A 19,000-nucleotide genomic window follows, 5' to 3' on the forward strand; every position below is an offset into this window, starting at 1 on the left:
ACCATGCAGCTCATCTTAGGGTTGAGTGTTACATTGTGCTCTTTCACTCTTACTTTGGAGTGGTGGTGCTGCCCGATAGTATTCTCCAACACATGGCTAGTTTGTTCGCATTTACGTCACGGGAGAAGGTTGAATGGGTACATATTGTTTCGAGATTGTTCAGAGACGAGCTATGAGTACATGAAACCGGCATACACCAGTAGTATCAAAGACCAGCGCGCAGCTGATATGGGTTATCGCAGCAGCGATATGAATAGACCACACGAATGCAGTATCGTAGACCAGCAGAGCCAGTATGGTGACCAGCAGAGCCAGTATGGTGACCAGCAGAGCCAGTATGGTGACCAGCAGAGCCAGTATGGTGACCAGCAGAGCCAGTATGGTGACCAGCAGAGCTAGTATCGGGGACTAGACGAATCTAGTATTGTGACTGGTCCGAGACCAGTATCAGACCACTACCAGCGGCAGAACCTCGCTTATTGATGCTGACGCGAGCTTAGCTCCGAGCAGCAGCACCATTCAGAGTATCGAAGGATCCATTGCCCAATTCCTTCGTGGGGTCAAATGTCTTCGCCGAACTATCTGTGCGTTCGAAGGCGTCGAAGTGGAGTCGAATTGTCGGATTCGACATATTCTGTGCTAAAGCTTGGTGTCTTTGGTCGATGGAGCCGTCCTATAGGCGCCGGCTGGCAGCCTAGCAGCTTCATACTGCGACTTCAATTGAACATCTCGGGAAAGCGGATCGACCAGGGACGGATCAAGGTTCCGGCTTGATGAATTGGCTATTGGATGGAACTTTTGTCGAAGTCTGGCCAGGTTGCGTACTGCTCTGCTGCAGAGGCGAAGTCTGGTTGTGCTCATTCGCAGGCATGTTCGCACGATTGCCGATCAAAATAGAAGCTGACGCTTGCTGTAAGATCTCTGCGATCTGCTCACGCACTATCGAGGTGATCAGGGCTCGGAGTTCTGGCGTATCGAGGGGAGTGCCAGTAGTCGTATTCGAAACAGGTCCGCTGGCTTGTTGTGCAAGGTACTCGTTCACCTTTCGCTCGGCTTCCATATAGATGTTGTGCGAATCCTCGAATTCGTTGACTTGATCGACTTGCAAAGAATACAAAGGAATAAGCTCTTCACCATTTCTGATTATCTCAAAGGTTGTGTCACGATAGTCGCGCGCGAGTTCCATAGCCATATCGTAGTCAATCTTGTTGAGTGCATTGGGAGTGTAAACTATCTGAATTAGTATTCCGTTTTTACTGAAAGAACGAGCTGACTGACATTTCCTCTTCTTTCGCGACTCCGTCCCCATTGAGTCCTGCGCATTGTACGCTCCGTATCGCGTATTACTGCTGGTTTGGTGAGAGTAGGAATAAGCTCCGCCACGTTGCGAATTGTTGGCGAATTGGCTCGGATTGGCATGTTGGTTCGGATTGGCGTATTGGTTCGAATTGGCGTGTTGGTTCGAATTGGCATATTGGTTCGGATTGTTTTGATAAGGGCTATTGTGGCCCCGGTTGGGATAGTTGTTTTGGAAACCGAAGTTTCCGCGACCGGCCATTTCACTATACAGGTCAGCGCTCGTCTGCGAAAACGGAATGTGGGGGTTGCTTACGTTTTGTGTGAAAAGACAGGGAGTTGGAGAGGACGAGGAAGTTGCGATGAGATATACAGCTCTGCCTGCGCTAGTGCTAGCGTAGGCAGTCGTGCCAAGGCCAGGCGTGGACGCTCGTGGAAAGAGGTGAAGGAGCGGAAGGAGCGACCTGATGAAATCTATGAGAGAAAAAACACGTCTCTGCGATATTGATACTGATGCGAGGCTTACACAGATAAAACTGTTTAGCCCTTTCGCCCATGCGGTCTTTGGACGGGGTCGGTATCTGGAAGAAGACAGTGGGAGACACGAAAAGTCGCTTACAATCGTGAGCCGCATCCTTGAATAGGATACGGTACGTGTTGGGCACTCGTTTAGCATAAGGGTACAAAATTAGTTTCAACTGTATACTAGTTCGAAAGGACTTCCACGATATTGTCCCAGAAACCCAAGTCATACACGTTTTCCACTGCCGCGAGGTTCCACACCCGCTCAAAGCTATCTTCTCTAGCTACTGACTGTATGCGGCTCGGGAGTGTTTTGGGCGGTTGTCCAGTTCGCGTGCGGATGAGAATGTGTCTGCTTTCCAGCGGCCAGGTCGTTAGCGGCTCTTCGTCTTCTGGCGGGGTTTCCGGAGGAGTCGGGAAGGGTGACGTTGACGAAGAAGAATGTGCGGAGGCATGTATGTGTTGCCGTATAGGTGCTGCTGAGCGATATTCCTGCATGGTATCCTCCCGCCTATGGCCTAGGAAAACGACGCCATCGGCCATGTCGTCTCGCCAGTCCGCCCACTTGGCGCTCTCGTTCGTAGTCATGCCGGCCCAGATCAGGTAGACGTGGTATGCGAGCAGACCCAACGGAAGCGGCCATGTGAGAAGAGCCAGTAGTCCAACTCCAGATCCGCGCACACCGCCCATGTCGAGGTAGATGGTTGCGTAGATGAGAAAGTAGTGGGTCTTCCTGTCAAAGTATCCAAACCAGCTCTTTGCGTTTACGCCTTGCTTGGGGCTGTATCTGTACCATCCTTCGTACTTCAGGTAGTGTCTGTGGACCAACGGCGAAAGGCTGTAGTAAGCCAGGTATGCGCCGTACGCGATCAGTATGCCCGTGGATAGCAGCAGGGCTAAGAACCACTTGTAGTTGCCCCGCCCTAGGCAATTGTTGACCCATATGCAATGATGGTCCATCCTCGACACGCATGTCTTGCATATGCTGCAATGCTTGCTCCGCGCTGGCTTTAGGAACTTGCACGTCCGGCATGGCGTGCCTGGATAGTACAGCACCCTGTCGTATGGGTAGTGTCGCATCTGCTGGGCATGATTGAGCGTGGTGATGTATGTCTGGCTGTTGCTTTTCGCGCTGAGATATAGGAAGATGTACGGCTGCGGCAGCAGAACGAAGGCTAAGAGCTTGTGATGCGGTCGGATGAGGTGCCAAACGGTGGGCAGGAACAACGTCGCGCATGCGGTTACGAGGCCGAGGAAGAAGATGACGACCAGCGGGTGCTTGTCGTGCATGAGGTAGTTGCCCAAGCGAGCGCCGCCATTGGTGATGCGGCCATTGGTGAGGGCGAGGTCGAGCTTTCGGAAGGTGGAAGGGATGTGGATGAGGAAGAGGCGGTTAAGGAAGCCTATGGGAGTGTTTCTGGGAATGTTAGAATGGATGATGCGAGCAGGAGGAACGTAGATACCTGAAAGCCGGCAGTCGTCCGAAGAAAGCTACAAAAGTCACCAGCGACACTGTGATGGTGAAGATGATGATGGTGCGGGCGACGGTCATGGTGAAAGAGACCAGCAGGCTGCGACACTACGCATGGCGGAACAGAATGAAGACGCGGATCGAAGCTCTATGGCATCACGTCGCGCTCTGTCTGTCAGTTCACAGAGGTGACAGCGCAAGCGTCGGATAGGGCTGAGCAGCCGCGGAGGCTAAGCGACCCCGCGTGAATCATGCGTCCCATGTGAGCACGCGTCGCGCCTGAGCCAACGCGTCATTCACCACCACCATAACCCGACAACACCACCCCACCATGGCTGGGCCGACCGTATACACCGACGTCGCCGAGGATTTTGATTTCGCATCGGGCGGCCAATTATTCGCCGGCAAAAAGTTCTGGGTCGCGCAGCGCGTGGCGTCGCGCAAACGGCTGCTGGACGACATCAAGGCCAACGGTGGAGAGATCGTTGCATTGGAGAAGAAGGCGGACTACCTCATCGTCGACCACGCTCGGAGAGACTGCCCTCCCGGATCAACATCGTATGAATTCATAGAAAAGTCCATCAAGGAGGGAGAACTCCAAGATCCCGAAGACTACACAGCCGGACCGCCGTCAGGTGAGGCGCGAGAGGCTGGTTCCATCCACCAGCCCACGAAGAGCGGAAGGACAGCGTACACAGCAGAGGAAGATAGGACACTCTCCAAATGGGTGCGAGACGCCCAATCAAAAGGCGCTTCCGTCAGTGGGAACGAGCTATACAAGCAGCTCGAAGCCAAGGTATGCGCCAACAAAGAAAACGCGCGTGGGAGTGGTCGCTAACGAACGACAGTACCCACGGCATACATGGCAGTCATGGCGCGACCGATGGGTCAAGACACTTAGCAAACGTCCGCTCTCGGCCTTCACAATACCTGATAACGCTCCTCCGTCTCCTCCTTCCGATCAGTCGAACGAACGTATGCCCCCAGTTCCAGCCCCCTCCAAGCCTACAGAACAGCAAACACCTAAAACAGAACAGGCTCCGAGTGCGACCAATCTCGATAACAAGGGCAAAGCAAAAGCAAACCGCGACTATAGTGTGGAAGAGTTAGAAGTTATGTTCAGCACAGACGACTGGCTGGAGTGCTATGCTTTTGTACCGATCATCGATGGCGTGGAAGGACAAGACGACTGGATCTCAGCTTGGGATGGGTGGGCTGAGAATCAGGGGAACCAAACTGCCGAGCAGTGGCGGCAGTATTACGAGAAGGTAGTCCGTCCACAGTGGTTGCGCGATCCGGTATCAAAAAGGGACAAGATCAGGAAGAAGATGGAACAAAAGCACGATGCCGCAAACGCAAGGCGGAGTCAGGCGCTCAGTCAGCATCCAGCAGAGATCGAGAAACCAGACGAAATACTGTCACAACCTTCTCCAACAACACGAAATAGAGTGGAGCCGGTACAGCGGTCAGCCTCTGAGGGAGCGAACTCTGAGGAATTACCGCAACCCCGAAACCCACCCAAAATCGCGTCAGAGCCTAAGATGCCGTCATCATCCACCGCTCGCCAAGAATCTCCGAACTTTTATGATGAGCAGCTTGCCAGGTACACTAAGCGATTACGCGAAGACAACTTTGTGAAGCAGGAAGATGAGGAAGAACTCGCTCCTCCCACCAAACGTCGGAAGAGCGGAAGCGCGACGCCTATCCAGGAAGAGCCAATGCAACCGATCAAAGCCGAGGGCACGCAGAACCAGCCCGTGGAGATTTCTTCCGCTGCGAGTTCCCAGACTAATTCGACGTCAGAAGATGCCGAGGAGCTGATGCAAGAGCAAATCCTGTCTCAAGAACCCGACGCACTGGATGAAGATGCTGCCATCGTGAACATCGACGAAGATCTAAAAGAAGAAGAGGTGAGAAGCATAGAGTCAGATGATTTCCCTGACATTGATGAGCTACATCCACTCTCACCGCCACGAGAACAAGACTCGGTATCTGGCGATGATCTTCCCTCAAATACATCTACACCGCGTGCCACCCGACAAAAGATTTCTAATTTCGACACTCAAGCCATCCTCTCGTCACCGACACAAGACGGGTTCTCAAGACCACAAGACTTTGTTCCCAACATGGCTCCTCGACAACCGCAACGATTCTCATCGCCACCCGAACAACCAGCATCCGACGCATCAACCACCCAATCCATGGAGGAGTTCCGCCGCTCCCTTCAAGAAGAAGGCGAAGAAGAAGACCCCGACCAAACCCTCTACTCACAGCATCCCCCTCAACCCCTCGTCATATCCTCATCCCCAGCCCCTTCCACCTCATCCACAGGCGAAGAAGACCCCGACCCACCTCTCACCGGCGACGAAATCGTCGATTTCTACACCGAGCTGAACGAACAAAAATGGTCCGACGAGTTCATCAGCAGTGCATTGAAACGCACCGGTCTGCGTCCGGACTTGGCAGAAAAAGTGCTCGATGCATGGAAGGTTGGCAAGCCTTTACCGATGGAAAGGGGGATTTGGAGTAAAGAAGATGATGACGCTGTTGAGGGTGGTGATGGGTATCAGTTGGCATTGTTGGAGAAGAAACATACGTTGGATGGGTGGGGTGGGATTGTGGAACGGTTGAAGTTTTTGGACACGTATCGGAGTCGGTAGTGAAGGTTGGTTAGGGGGTTTGGTGTGGTTATTTCTATCAGTACTTTCGGGTTTGAAGAGCACAAAGTTGGCTCTTGGAATGGCGTTTCGCAAGATTGGATTGGACGTTCGTATATACCCTCAGCGCGGTCTTCATGGCCTCCCTGTTTACGAAGAAAGCTGGAACGATCATCTCGTAATCTACGCGTAGAAGAAGCTCATCTCATCACCTCCCCCAAGCCTCAATGCCCAACCCAAGCCCGGTGCGCCTCCCCATACCTCTCCCCCTCCGGCTTCGCCTGATCAACAATCCTCCTCATCTCCGCCATCTCCTCCGCCGTCAACTCCACACCCCTACTCCCCCAATTCTCCTCCAACCGCCCCACCTTCGTCGTCCCAGGAATCGGCATCATCCCCTGACCACTTACCCAAGCCAGCGCAATCTGACTCGTCGAACACCCCTTCTTCTTCGCCAACTTCTTAATTTCCTCCACAATCGCTTTATTGCGATAGAAATTCTCGCCTTGGAATTTCGGGACAGTACGCCGGAAGTCGTCAGGCGCAAAGTCGTCGGGCGACGCGTAATCGAAGTTGTCGACGAGCCAGCCGTGGCCGAGGGGTGAGTACGCGATGTATGATATGGACAGTTCGGCGGCGGTGGCGATGAGGGAGTCGGTTTCGTGGAGGGTTTCGAAAGCGGAGTATTCGGCTTGGATGGCGTGGATTTTGGCGATGGAGTTTGCTTTTCGGAGTGTTTTGGCCGAGCACTCTGAAAGACCGATGTACTTGGTTTTGCCTGCCTTGCGGCATTCGTCGAGTGCGGGAATAGATTCCTCTAGCGGCGTTTTGGGGTCGATGCGGTGGAGGTAGTAAAGGTCAGGTGTAAACCCCAGCCTCTCAATGGTACCATCGATGTATTTCTTGATATGAGCTGGGCTGTTGGTTACGCCTGACTCGCCATCGAAGCATGCGACGCCGCACTTTGAGGCAACTGAACATAGGCTGTCAGTGATACTGCCAGTACGAGATCTTGATCTCTAATCAGGAGAACTTACTGAACACCTTGTCGCGGACGTTGTGCTTCCGGATGAAGTCTCCTAGAAGCTTTTCGTTCACACCAGCCTGGTACACGACGGCAGTGTCCCAGAAAGTGCAACCGAGTTCAATGGCTTTGAGGAGAACGGGCTCGGCTTGTTCAAGGCTGAGGTTGCTACCCAGTCCATGACTGAGGCCCATGCAACCAAAACCTGGAGATGGGACTTGGATGTCCTGGAACTGGAATGTCTTGACCATCTTGATGAAGTTGGACGTGTCGAGATTGGACGGTTTGAGGTAGAACTGAAAGCTGTCGAGCTGGTTTGATAATGCAGAACTTGCCCACAGAGACCTCTCTTATAGGTTCATCCATAGGAACTTGGAATATGTTCGGTGATACAGACTTTGCGAGTGTCAGCCAGTTGCATTAGCGGACCCATGCAACTTCGTGGATAAGTGATGTTGAGTCGAGTATCTCCGCTAAAGCCGCGTTACCCTCATGTCTCACGTACTCCTGATCCTCACGTGCTCCTAACAAGAACAGAATTTTGTCGGTGAAGAATCTGACGTGATGTCCACATGGTTGTTTCAATTGGCGTACTCAGAGGCGTTATGTCCGTTACCGCCAATGTTGCGACTCACATTCACAGCGAGAGTTTGAAGTATCGACATCTCGTCTATGCCAATTTCACAGGTAAATCTTACCATAAAATAGCTTACGAAATTATTTGTTAGTATTACGGCAAGTGCATCTGAGCAGTGTGAGCTGCATCGTCTAGGTAGAGGTGAGATATGTGGGAAGATCGCAGCTAGCACGTCGATGTTGATGAGGACGTTCAGCCACGCAGCCACAGCTTCAAGCCACTCATTACCAGCAATGACGTCGCCCAAGATGTGGATGCTGGAACCCTGCTTGTCGCGTGTGCCTCCTGAGATCTGTTGAAGTGTCGACACAACTACGTCTTCGCGTCTCCGTGTATTACGCCGCGATCCGACCCCCCCGGCCATTGCATCATCCCTGTGCCGACAATGAGGCACCGACTGTCAGCGCTGGCCTCGCTCCCACGCGCCTCAACATTCCCGACCGCTCGATGCGCGCCACTTTTCACACGCACTTCTCCACGCATATCAATACAGCTTAGGGCAACCTCCCAATTCAGATGCTACGCGACCAAGCCCAGAGGCCTGGACAAGGAGACTGACAAGTATGGAGACTACAGCAACTCCAATGCGCGGCCTGCGGCAGACCTCAATGAGAACATCACACAGGAAGAGAAGGACCACTTCGCAAAGAAACTGAAGGAAGATAAGGGCAAGCAAATACGAACACCATGGCACAGGGAAGGAAGCGACCTGCCGCCTGTCGCGCGACAGAGGAGCGCTGGAGCCATGACCAAGGGTATGCCTCTCTTATTGTATGAGGACTTGATCACTAACAAGAGACAGGTAAACTTCTCACTACCCCGTCGCGGATGCTTAAGATCATTCTGCCACTTACGACGAGCGATATGAACACCGATCGCAAGGATGTCGAACCGCTAGCACTCCTCGTCCACCCACAACAACCCATCTCCTACCTCGAACGCCTGATACAAGCCGAGCTACCCACAATCAAGGACAAGGAGGGCCGTGATCGCCAGCCGAATGTCTACTTCCGCGCCGAGGACTCAATGCAGCACGATGCCGAGCCGGAGGAAGTGGAAAGTACACCAGTCAGTAACGAAAGCGAGAGTCTCAGTGAGAAAGACGGCGAGGAGGACTTTGAACAGGTCGACGAGATCCGTATCGATGGAAAGGTTCAGAAAACAGGGAAGCTCAACAGCCAAGATCGGAAGACACCTGAGCAAGCTGAGCAGCTGCGAGGTGGGCCTGGAAAGGGAGGTGTCGAGTCGTACTCCGGACAGGGCCAGGAAGCACCAGCAGACAAGCAGGGCGAACGCAAGTTTGTGCGATGGTCTTCGTCAACCGAGATTGGCGACTTTATCCGCGATGCTGCTCGGGGGCAGGAATTCGCGATTGAGATTGAAGGTGCGCCAGAGGAGATCCGTGTCGGTGTGCCCAGCTTCAACGACAGGACCTACTATCTACGAATGCGTCTGCGCAAGACGTCGAAGAAGATCAGCGAGATGGCGAGCGTAAAGAAGGAATGCGACGACCTGGCGCAGGCGGCGGCAAAGAACGTTGCCAGGGCTGGTTTCGTCGGAATCGCTGGATGGTGGTGCGTTGTCTACTACCTTACCTTCCAAACGGAGTTGGGTTGGGATGTCATGGAGCCCGTCACGGTAAGTTTGATCAGTCTCAATTCTGAATCCATCTAACAGTTTCACAGTATCTGGTGGGTCTCTCCACTCTTATCGGAGGTTACGTATGGTTCCTCTACCACAACCGCGAAGTCAGCTACCGGTCTGCCATGAACTTCACCGTATCTCGCCGACAGCAGAAGTTGTACGCGCAACATAATTTCGATTTGCGCAAATGGGAGGTCCTGATCGAGGACGGAAATGCCCTTCGCAAGGAGATCAAGGCTGTTGCCAACGAGTACGATGTTGAGTGGGATGAACTACAGGAAGAGAAGGACGAGAAAGTCCAGGAAGCACTCAAGAAGGACCGCAAGAAGAAGGAGGAAAAGAAGAAGTCCAAGGACGACGAGGATGACCCGGCACCGGAACCGAAGAAGGACGACTAAGCCACGTGAGCGGTAGTTTGTTGGACCAGCTCATACATGTTTTGTAGGTTGAGCACTTGAGCGAGGCGTTCATGGGCATTTTCGGTAGACAGCGCTTGCAGCATGGTACATATTGCTGCCACATGTGGTCCTGCACCACATATACATATTTGCCATTGAGCGTCACTTCTGATCATCTGATGGCGCGCCGGCTGATTTAATATGATAAAGCATCATCAGCCGGGTTTGGACGCGGAGAACGCCCTGCTGTCATCTATAACGTGGTACTGTGCCGCCACTATACATGACCGCGTCTGGGGCTAACGCGCTGTCAGACCTGGGTCTAGGAATGCACGATTGCCGAAAGCCGTACTACGGCCATCAGCATGCAAGCAATCGCTTCCTCCCACGGTCATCTGTGTGCCTTTTGTCTCACACCTCAGTCCATGATAGGATTGCGACAGCACCACCAACTCATGAAGGAATGTGCATCATCATGTATAATCGGTAGCAATGTCCACGTATGCGATGTCTGCGACAAATGTTGTGTTGCGTTATAATTGGACTTGTTGCCTCCTCGGCCAGCGAAAAGCAACTCAGCACCAAGACACTTCGAGATGGCGGTGCATGGTGGTGTAGAGATTTAGGGCCCGGGTTGGGGTGGGCCGTTGCGCGTGTTGGAGTGGGCCCACAGCGACTATTTATATCGCCCCGTGTGGGGATTTCTTCTTGGATACCAAGACGAACACCCCAACGGTCGCATGTCGGACAGGACGATAAACGTGTCACGAGGCTGTCCGAACTTCGCCCGGAATACCTCGGCGGTTTGCAGCACATCTGGGATTGATAGTGCTTGTTCCGAGAGGTGCTAGACGGGCGCAGATATGGCCTGAGGATGGCGACCGTGTGGTGCCTGTTCTTTACTTAGCCGCCGACGTCTGGTCGCGGGCAGGGATGGTGCATAAGGTGCATGTGGGCGTATGCATGAGGCGGCGCCCATTCGCTGGACAAGCAAAAGTCAAGCCTCGCTACCTTGCCAAACCTCCGTCGTCGACGCTGCATCGAGTCTAGACGTGCAAGCCGCGTGCCCGACATGATCGACGTCTGCTTGCCCGGCGTCGAATTGGCCGCCTTCCCTTCCATCCTCATCGTTGACCGACACACAGCATGACCCAGCATCCTTGCGCGCCTCGGCCTCTGCGTTCGCGTGCTAGGTGACAACGTCGAGAGTGGTGCAGCGACCAACGCCGCCCCATCGCGTCTCCGCTGCTGGATTCGCCCGTACCACTTGGGAGCCGCCAGCCCTAATTGACATCAAAGTTGATAGTGGCAGCCATGGAGCACGCCTACAGTCCCGCGCCGCCGTCGCCCCGACTGCCTCCACCACCGCCCTCACCGCATCCCGCCCACCTCCAGGCTCCGCAGATATCTCCCCGGCGCTTCGCTGTGCAACCTCCCCTCCTCAACACCACCCTCGCCCCGCCCCATCACTCCCCCCACGCGTACCTGCATGGCTCCTCGTCTACGCCGGGGACTTCCTCATCTCTGAGCCTGCCCTTCACGCCTTCCCCGACGCCCTCGACCTATGCGCCTTCCCCCAGCGCCGCTGCTTCTCCCATGGCCATGAGGGGCTCGGGTTCAGCCGTGCCATACAATCCCCAGCAATGGACGCGGGGAGGGAACGTCAGCGGGCAGCATGTCCAGCATAGCCAGACCTCGGTGCCTACGAGGCTCCAGGATGTGACGGGCATGGAAGGTATATATCACTTCCTACTTCTTCCTCATCTCATATCATACGTAGTAGATTGGATAGACTTCCTTTTCGTCTTCGCAAAGCATGAATCTCTGTGTGCCGAAGCCTTGTATCAATTGCGCAAACCCTCGTGGAGATATCCCGCGCATAATGAGATGTGATGCTAATGGCAACAGCGTCGATGCCCTCTCCACCGCCTCCGTACTCCCCCGGCCAGAATCCGAACGTGTCGCAATCCCTGAGCAGCCATAGCAACACCTCGTCGCCTCAGATGTCGGCCGGCGCGTTTCCCCATCCCCCACCTCCCCCACCGCCGAGTAGCACCCCATCGTCGGCGCGACCCATCTCTGGGTACCATAGCCGACCCGGATCTATGGTCATACCCTCTAGCGCGACGAGCATAACATCGAATCCGCTATTCCCTCCTCCACCGCCCAGAAACGGGCCCGGTCGGTCGGTATCGCGCGACAAGTTGGCTTCCAAATTTAGTCTGTCGTCGTTTAGGAATCGGAACAATGACCATAGTCCTGGCCCGAGCAACATCGACTCGCTTCATATCAGCACTTCCGATGCAATCCAGCGGGCGCCAGCTTCTCCTGGGCTGGTCGCACAGAGGGCTACTTCCAAGTATGTCAATGTACACTGTAGCACGATCCGATACTGACTTCGTTACAGTTACATTGCAAATACGTTAGAACGGCGGTACAGCCCCGACACACAGTCGCCTATTCGAGCACCAACCTCTCGCAGAGCTGCATCTGCTGGCGTACCAGGCTACGAGACCCGAACGCCTATTGACGAGTCGCCCATAGTCCCACCAGGAGGGAGCTGGAGTAGAAATGCGCCATTACCCCCGCCTCCGCCGGGCCCGCCGCCCAGCAGCTCAAGATCGCAAAGTATGGGCCCTGGAACAGAACCGCCAACAAATCGTGCGCCTACGTTACCCTCAGCACCTCCAACGAGGAGACCGGGGCAAACAACACTGACACCGATTCCACCTACACCTCAGGGCTGGCAGGAGGAGCAGGCGAATGTGCGATCGAGGTCCCCCGCGGCACACGGTCTACACATCGATACAAGTCCTCGCGCTGTTCATTTGTCAGATCCTGCGCCAACGTCAGAAAGCGGAAGCGTTTCGATATCTTCAGGGCCAACAACGATCACATCGGGTTCCGGCAGCACTCTCTACCGCGCAAACAAACGGGAGACGAGTACCAGAGGCATCCGTGAGCGAAGGAGCGAGAGTCGTGCTGCTCGAGAGCTACGGATCGAGCCCAGCAACAACCCTTGGGCGCAAGATTTGGAAGCAGAGTCAGCAAAGCCTGCCAATCTCGACTTGGGAACGCCTGAAGGAGGCTTGACCCGTCGTGGTGCCATCACCAAAGGTACACCGAGGAGTGGTGGCGCCCTACGATCGCCCAGGAGCGGACACCTCTTTGAAGACCCTGGGTCGTCCCATTCCACGCCTCGGATGGACGTGAACGGAAAGGCGGCATCTTTGTCCGTCGCAACGCCACCTTTCTCGCCAGGTATGGAACATCTCAGTCGTTCAGCACAAAAAGCACCCGTCTCCATTCCCTCGAAAGCGCTACCCACTCCACCGTTGCGTATCTATGGTGATGATGGAGAAGCGGATCTGACGCGACACTCAGAAGCTGCAAACGAATCGGCTACGCAAACACCCAACACGTCGAAAATGGGTGTACAAAGCTCAACGCTGAGCACCCCGAAGCCAGCAAACGTCCACGCTTTTGCGACTGCCTCTATGGAGCGACATCGACAGTTCATTGAAAAAGAGATGGCTGCGGAAACGGACCAAGACAGGCTGGAGTTGTTTGCCGAGTTCATTGTCACTGAGTCGCGACTCCGCCGTGATCGGTACTCCGGAGCTTTCGACGCAATGGCCGGAGACATTATGGATCTGACAAGAGACTTATGGCGCTCGTACGGCAATTCTGGACGCAGATCAGCTACACCTAACACTCAGGCCACGCCTGTAGGTCATAGTAGCAGGAGATCTCAAGGTTCTGTAGCCGGTGAATCCCCGGATACACGCTTCTCCTCGATGCCAACGACCGCTGCCAGCCCAGCATCCTCCATTGGCAACTTCACTCCGCATACCGAACCAGCCTCTCCTTCGAGCGCATCTAGCCAGAAAGCTCGCGATGCTTCGTGGGCAAACAATTACCATCCTTCCCTCTCGCCTATTCCAAGCATGGCTATGAGTACCATTCCTGATGAGCAAGATTCGCGGGGACGCTCAGCAAGTCGCTGGTGGGAGAGCGATGGCGGCTCATCTGGTGTTGGGGGTGGCAGAAGGGTGGAGCGGAGTAAACGGGAATCCAAGTACATGAGCTTGTTACCGAAGGAGGCCCGCGAGAACCAACAGTGGGCGGGTGAAGATCTGTCTACTCCAAGGCAACGAGGCGAATCCAGCAGTCGACCAGCTTATGGAGCCAATGAATACCCACCCGAGAAGGTCGGACTGCACGAAGACAGTCTACAGCCATCGCAGCAGCAGCCTTACGGTTACTATCCCAGGTCTGCGACGGCAACGCCCGACCCACATAAGCTGGATGTATCGCGACTAGTCACTCTCCCGCCATCGTACCCACGTCATCACCCCGCAGTCAACAATAGCCATCCCGATTTGGCAACTATCCGGACTAGTCTCCGGACTCTATCTGAGCTCGACGACGTAAAGAGTACGAAGGCGAAGTTCAAGACGAAGATTGAAGCACGAAAAGAGCAAGAAAATGCATCGCTGTCTGACAGAAGAGCCCAACTGCGATACAACATCCAGGACAATGTCCGGAATGGAGTCATGTCGTTTGCGGAGGCGGCGAAAGCAGAAGCAGACTTTGAAGCACGAGAGCATCAAAGAGCTCAGGACGTAGTTCAGTGGGTGTTCGACAGCTTTCAGGCTGAAGTCGCCAATCCACTGCACGCCATGTTCTGCGAGCGCATCACCAAGGCCACGGCATCGATGGAGCATCTCAAAGGGCGTTTGAGCAGCGAGGCGCAGGAGCCCAATCCGAACCAGATGCAGGAAGAGGGTGACGAGAAACCAGAGCTCTTGGAGATGCTTACCCTGCACAAATGGCTCTTTGAGGCCCGGGAGCAGCTACACAAGGAGATGTTCGACCTGGAAGACGAGCGCAACGATCTTTACAGAGACATTATTGTCCTGCCGTACGTCCAGACCAAGAACGAGCAGAAGGTCAAGGAAGCTACGACCTTCTTCCAGCGCGATGGCCAGGATCGCAAAGTCACCTTCGAGAAGGAGACATTGAAGCGCTACGAAGATCTGATGAACGTCATCGAGCAGAACGTGACTCGGGGTGTCGAAGCGCAGCTGTCAGCTTTCTGGGACATTGCGCCTGGACTACTAGAAATCGTGCAGCAGGTACCCCGCAACTTGCATGGCTTCGGAGTTCTGGTCCCACCGCAAGAGTATGCGGAAACACCAGCATACCACGACTACCCTCTGCAGTATCTCTACACTTTGTTGGCACACGCCGGTCGCTCGGCGTACCAATTCATCGAGTCGCAGATCAACCTGCTCTGCCTACTGCATGAGGTCAAAACTGGAGTTATGACCGCAGGCTCCCGACTTCTCGAGACACAACGACTCTTGGAAGGCGAGGATCTTACGGGTGTGAATCAAGAGATGAAAGCCATCAGGGCAGACGAGGAGCGGCGACTGACGGACGACCTCAAAGAAAAGGTTGGTCTCGTCGAAAGCCAGTGGAACGAGGCACTTGGACAGGGTCTCGAAGACTGCAAAGCACGCGTAGAAGACCACCTGACCGAGCAAGGAGGGTGGGATGATACTCTCAAGGAGTAGTTCAAGTATTTGTTGATGACGATGACGTGGTCGGCATTTTTAGCATTTTCGCACCGTATCGATACCCGTTTGAATATCTACCCAAAATACCATCTCGTAGGTTGTCGTACTTGACATGGATACGCCTTGGAGGCGTGATTGCGCTTGTCTCCGAAGACGGTTGTCTAGCTTGCAGTGCTTGTGCATGTATGTCGTGCGTCGTCTTACAGAGATGCACCTTACCCCAGGATAGCTGGTCAGCGGCCAAAGCTGGCTTCGATGCGCACTTGATAATCTTGCTTTGTCTTGTCTCTCGAGTATTGATCAAATCGGTACAGTCCTGCACAGAACTGGCAACAATGCATGATCGCGACTGCAGAAACTCTTCTGTTCCATCCCTCCTCATACGCCTACTCGCGTATCTGACATGTGATACGCACAAGGTCAGGGTCCAGTATCGCGGCGGCTGTTACGCTTGTCTGCTCTTTCACAAACAAGAACACTGTAGTGAAGCCACTGCCCCCGGTCCTGTCAGCCGACTGCCTTCCTATTTGCTCACCCATCGCCATTGTCTGCCTGCCCAGGGCTCTTTCATTCACCGCCCTGGTTGCGCCGTCTATAAGAAGCTAGCGCGGCGCCCGGACCACCCAAAAAATCACACACCTGCGCATAAAGACTGGCAACCTCGTCGTGTCCCTCCCCCCCAAACGCTTAACCACCCCCAACTACACCCACAGCTCTCCAAGCCCTCGGTTCCCAGTGGACCGTTCATAACAGAAAAAGAAACAAAAAAATACAGAAAACAACAAGAAAAGCCCGTCCGACGACCACCGCCAACCCTTCGTCTCCCACTGTCGCTTGCACCCGACAGACGTCTTACTTGGTCTCACCTTTTTCGCACGAAGAAGCAACCAGCGCGCCCGCACAGCCCGCGCTCCCGGTCCCATACGCCGACTCTGTTACCCCGCACATCTGCTGTTGCAACTTAGGTGAGTGCTGAAACTTTTTGCGAAGCGAGCGCACTGGCACATGTCGACGCTGCTCGTGCCCGCAATATTAGGACCCCTCCGCTAACCTGCGACCCCGCAGATATACATCATGTCTGACGTCGCCAACTCTACCTCGCCCGTCCAGGACGGTGCTGCCGCCAACGGCGCTCAGGTCGACACCAACGTCGCTGCCGCCCAGGGCGAAGCCCCCACCCCCACCACCGCTGCCCCCGCGAACAACCAGAACTCCGCGTCGCTCTATGTTGGCGAGCTCGACCCCTCCGTCACCGAGGCCATGCTCTTCGAGCTGTTCTCGTCGATTGGCCAGGTCGCGTCTATCCGTGTCTGCCGTGACGCCGTTACCCGTCGCTCGCTCGGTTACGCCTATGTTAACTACAACAGCTCTGAGGATGGCGAGAAGGCCCTCGAAGAGCTGAACTACACCGTCATCAAGGGCAAGCCTTGCCGCATCATGTGGTCCCAGCGTGACCCCGCTCTGCGCAAGACTGGCCAGGGCAACGTCTTCATCAAGAACCTCGACCACGCCATCGACAACAAGGCTCTCCACGACACCTTCGCCGCCTTCGGTAACATCCTCAGCTGCAAGGTCGCTCAGGACGAGCTTGGCAACTCCAAGGGCTACGGATTCGTCCACTACGAGACCGCCGAGGCTGCCAACAACGCTATCAAGCACGTCAACGGCATGTTGCTCAACGAGAAGAAGGTCTTCGTCGGCCACCACATCCCCAAGAAGGAGCGCATGAGCAAGTTCGAGGAGATGAAGGCCAACTTCACCAACATCTACGTCAAGAACATCGACCTCGATGTCTCTGACGAGGACTTCCGTGAGCTCTTCGAGAAGCACGGTGACATCACCTCTGCATCCATCGCGCGCGATGACCAGGGCAAGAGCCGCGGGTTCGGCTTCGTCAACTACATCAAGCACGAGGCCGCCTCTGACGCCGTCGAGAAGCTCAACGACGTTGACTTCCGTGGCCAGAAGCTCTACGTCGGCCGTGCCCAGAAGAAGCACGAGCGCGAGGAGGAGCTCCGCAAGCAGTACGAGGCCGCTCGTCTCGAGAAGCAGTCCAAGTACCAGGGTGTCAACCTCTACATCAAGAACCTCAACGACGACGTTGACGACGAGAAGCTGCGCGACATGTTCACTCCTTTCGGTACCATCACCTCCGCCAAGGTCATGCGCGATGCCATGCCCGCTGAGCGCGCCGAGAGCCCATCCGACGAGAAGAAGGACGAGGCCAAGGAGGAGCCCAAGGAGGCTGAGAAGACTGAGGAGTCCAAGGATGAGTCCAAGGCTGACTCTTCTGACGAGAAGAAGGACGAGAACGCCAGCGGCGAGAAGGTCACCATCAAGGGTGAGAAGAAGATCCTTGGTAAGAGCAAGGGCTTCGGTTTCGTCTGCTTCAGCAACCCCGACGAGGCCACCAAGGCTGTCACCGAGATGAACCAGAAGATGATTGAGGGCAAGCCTCTCTACGTCGCTCTTGCCCAGCGCAAGGATGTCCGCAAGAACCAGCTCGAGGCCACCATCCAGGCCCGCAACCAGCTCCGCATGCAGCAACAACAGCAGCAGCAGTTCGGTGGTATCCCTCAGATGTTCATCGCACCTGGCCAGCAGCCTATGATGTTCCCCGCTGGTGGCCGTGGTCAGATGCCCTTCCCCGCCGGTATGCCCGGCCAGCAAGGTGGTCGTGGCGCTGGTTTCCCTGGCGGCATGCCCGGTCAGCAAGGCGGTCGTGGTGGTCCCAACGGCCAGCAGATGCCTCCCATGTACATGCCCCCCGGCATGGCTCCCGGTGCCTTCCCTCCTGCGTACATGAACCAGCAATACATGCAGCTTGCTCAGGCTGCTCAGCAGGCTATGGGCGGACGCGGCGGTCGTGGCGGCCCCATGGCTCCTATGCCTGGTATGCCTCAGGTCCCGATGGCTGGTGTTCCCGGCATGCGCGGTGGTCAGGGTGCCTTCCCTCCTCAGGGTGGTCGCGGCGGCATGCCCCAGGGCGGCCGATCCGGTCAGTCCCCCATGCCCGGTTACCCCCAGGGCGGCCGTGGCGGTCCCGCCGGTGCTGGCGTCGACATGGGTGCTCTGAGCGGCGCTCCTCCTGGTCAGCAGAAGCAGATGCTCGGTGAGGCTCTCTACCCCAAGATCGCTGAGATGCAGCCCGAGCTCGCCGGCAAGATCACCGGTATGCTCCTCGAGATGGACAACAGCGAGTTGATCACCCTGTAAGTTTCCCACTTTCCGTCGCACTATTTTCCGTACTGACTCTCCTAGCACTTCTGATGAGTCTGCTCTCCGCGCCAAGGTCGACGAGGCCATGAGCGTTTACGACGAATACGTCAAGAACAAAGAGGGTGAGCCTGAGAAGGAAGCCCCCAAGGAGGAGACCAAGGAAGATGCTTAGATCTCTTTCTAGTTGCCACTGAGTAGGATTCGGTTCGCGATTCTCTCGAACGGCAACAAGTTACGATGGTCGCATGATCTTTCTGAACGGCGAACGGCGCACGGGTAACGGTTTTCATTCACGACACGGGACGGCTTTCATGACCCATGCACCCAAAAAGTTTTCACGATTCGATGTCCTCTTCTCAGTTACCTACTACGATACCTCTTTCCCCGGTGACTGACTCCTTCACTGGAACGTCGGACACCTACAGCACCCAAACTCGCATCTCGAGAGTTTGGTTTTCCCCTCATGTTTTTTCTTTGTTCCCCGCTTTGTGCATGTTATCATAGACGGCGCCCCGTCTCGAAACGTCATGATATGGGTATGTGTGGATGG

The 19,000-nt window shown here is 55.1% G+C and overlaps 7 protein-coding genes across 7 annotated transcripts; 4 read left to right on the forward strand and 3 right to left on the reverse strand.

Moving 5' to 3' along the window:
• Positions 1–757: 757 nt before the first annotated feature.
• On the reverse strand, positions 758–1,309 carry J4E84_010572 (uncharacterized protein; the record flags this gene model as incomplete). Its single annotated transcript, XM_049393127.1, has 2 exons — positions 758–1,230; positions 1,279–1,309. 2 exons carry the CDS (start codon positions 1,307–1,309, stop codon positions 758–760), a joined length of 504 nt encoding a protein of 167 aa, XP_049239119.1.
• A 692-nt stretch (positions 1,310–2,001) lies between these two features.
• On the reverse strand, positions 2,002–3,370 carry J4E84_010573 (uncharacterized protein; the record flags this gene model as incomplete). Its single annotated transcript, XM_049393128.1, has 2 exons — positions 2,002–3,235; positions 3,282–3,370. The coding sequence occupies 2 exons, from the start codon at positions 3,368–3,370 to the stop codon at positions 2,002–2,004; spliced, it is 1,323 nt and encodes a 440-aa protein (XP_049239120.1).
• A 250-nt stretch (positions 3,371–3,620) lies between these two features.
• On the forward strand, positions 3,621–5,949 carry J4E84_010574 (uncharacterized protein; the record flags this gene model as incomplete). The annotated part of the gene is made up of 2 exons (XM_049393129.1): positions 3,621–4,085; positions 4,138–5,949. The coding sequence occupies 2 exons, from the start codon at positions 3,621–3,623 to the stop codon at positions 5,947–5,949; spliced, it is 2,277 nt and encodes a 758-aa protein (XP_049239121.1).
• A 221-nt stretch (positions 5,950–6,170) lies between these two features.
• Positions 6,171–7,221, reverse strand: J4E84_010575 (uncharacterized protein; the record flags this gene model as incomplete). The annotated part of the gene is made up of 2 exons (XM_049393130.1): positions 6,171–6,919; positions 6,984–7,221. The coding sequence occupies 2 exons, from the start codon at positions 7,219–7,221 to the stop codon at positions 6,171–6,173; spliced, it is 987 nt and encodes a 328-aa protein (XP_049239122.1).
• Positions 7,222–7,992: 771 nt separating this feature from the next.
• On the forward strand, positions 7,993–9,649 carry J4E84_010576 (uncharacterized protein; the record flags this gene model as incomplete). Its single annotated transcript, XM_049393131.1, has 3 exons — positions 7,993–8,362; positions 8,410–9,245; positions 9,293–9,649. The coding sequence occupies 3 exons, from the start codon at positions 7,993–7,995 to the stop codon at positions 9,647–9,649; spliced, it is 1,563 nt and encodes a 520-aa protein (XP_049239123.1).
• A 2,105-nt stretch (positions 9,650–11,754) lies between these two features.
• On the forward strand, positions 11,755–15,228 carry J4E84_010577 (uncharacterized protein; the record flags this gene model as incomplete). Its single annotated transcript, XM_049393132.1, has 2 exons — positions 11,755–12,008; positions 12,057–15,228. 2 exons carry the CDS (start codon positions 11,755–11,757, stop codon positions 15,226–15,228), a joined length of 3,426 nt encoding a protein of 1,141 aa, XP_049239124.1.
• Positions 15,229–16,305: 1,077 nt separating this feature from the next.
• On the forward strand, positions 16,306–18,622 carry PAB1_2 (Protein phosphatase PP2A regulatory subunit B; the record flags this gene model as incomplete). Its single annotated transcript, XM_049393133.1, has 2 exons — positions 16,306–18,443; positions 18,493–18,622. 2 exons carry the CDS (start codon positions 16,306–16,308, stop codon positions 18,620–18,622), a joined length of 2,268 nt encoding a protein of 755 aa, XP_049239125.1.
• Positions 18,623–19,000: the final 378 nt, after the last annotated feature.

The sequence above is a fragment of the Alternaria hordeiaustralica genome, assembly GCF_023758085.1.
Source record: "Alternaria hordeiaustralica strain BMP 2776 chromosome Unknown scaffold_43, whole genome shotgun sequence".
NCBI classification, from domain to species: domain Eukaryota; kingdom Fungi; phylum Ascomycota; class Dothideomycetes; order Pleosporales; family Pleosporaceae; genus Alternaria; species Alternaria hordeiaustralica.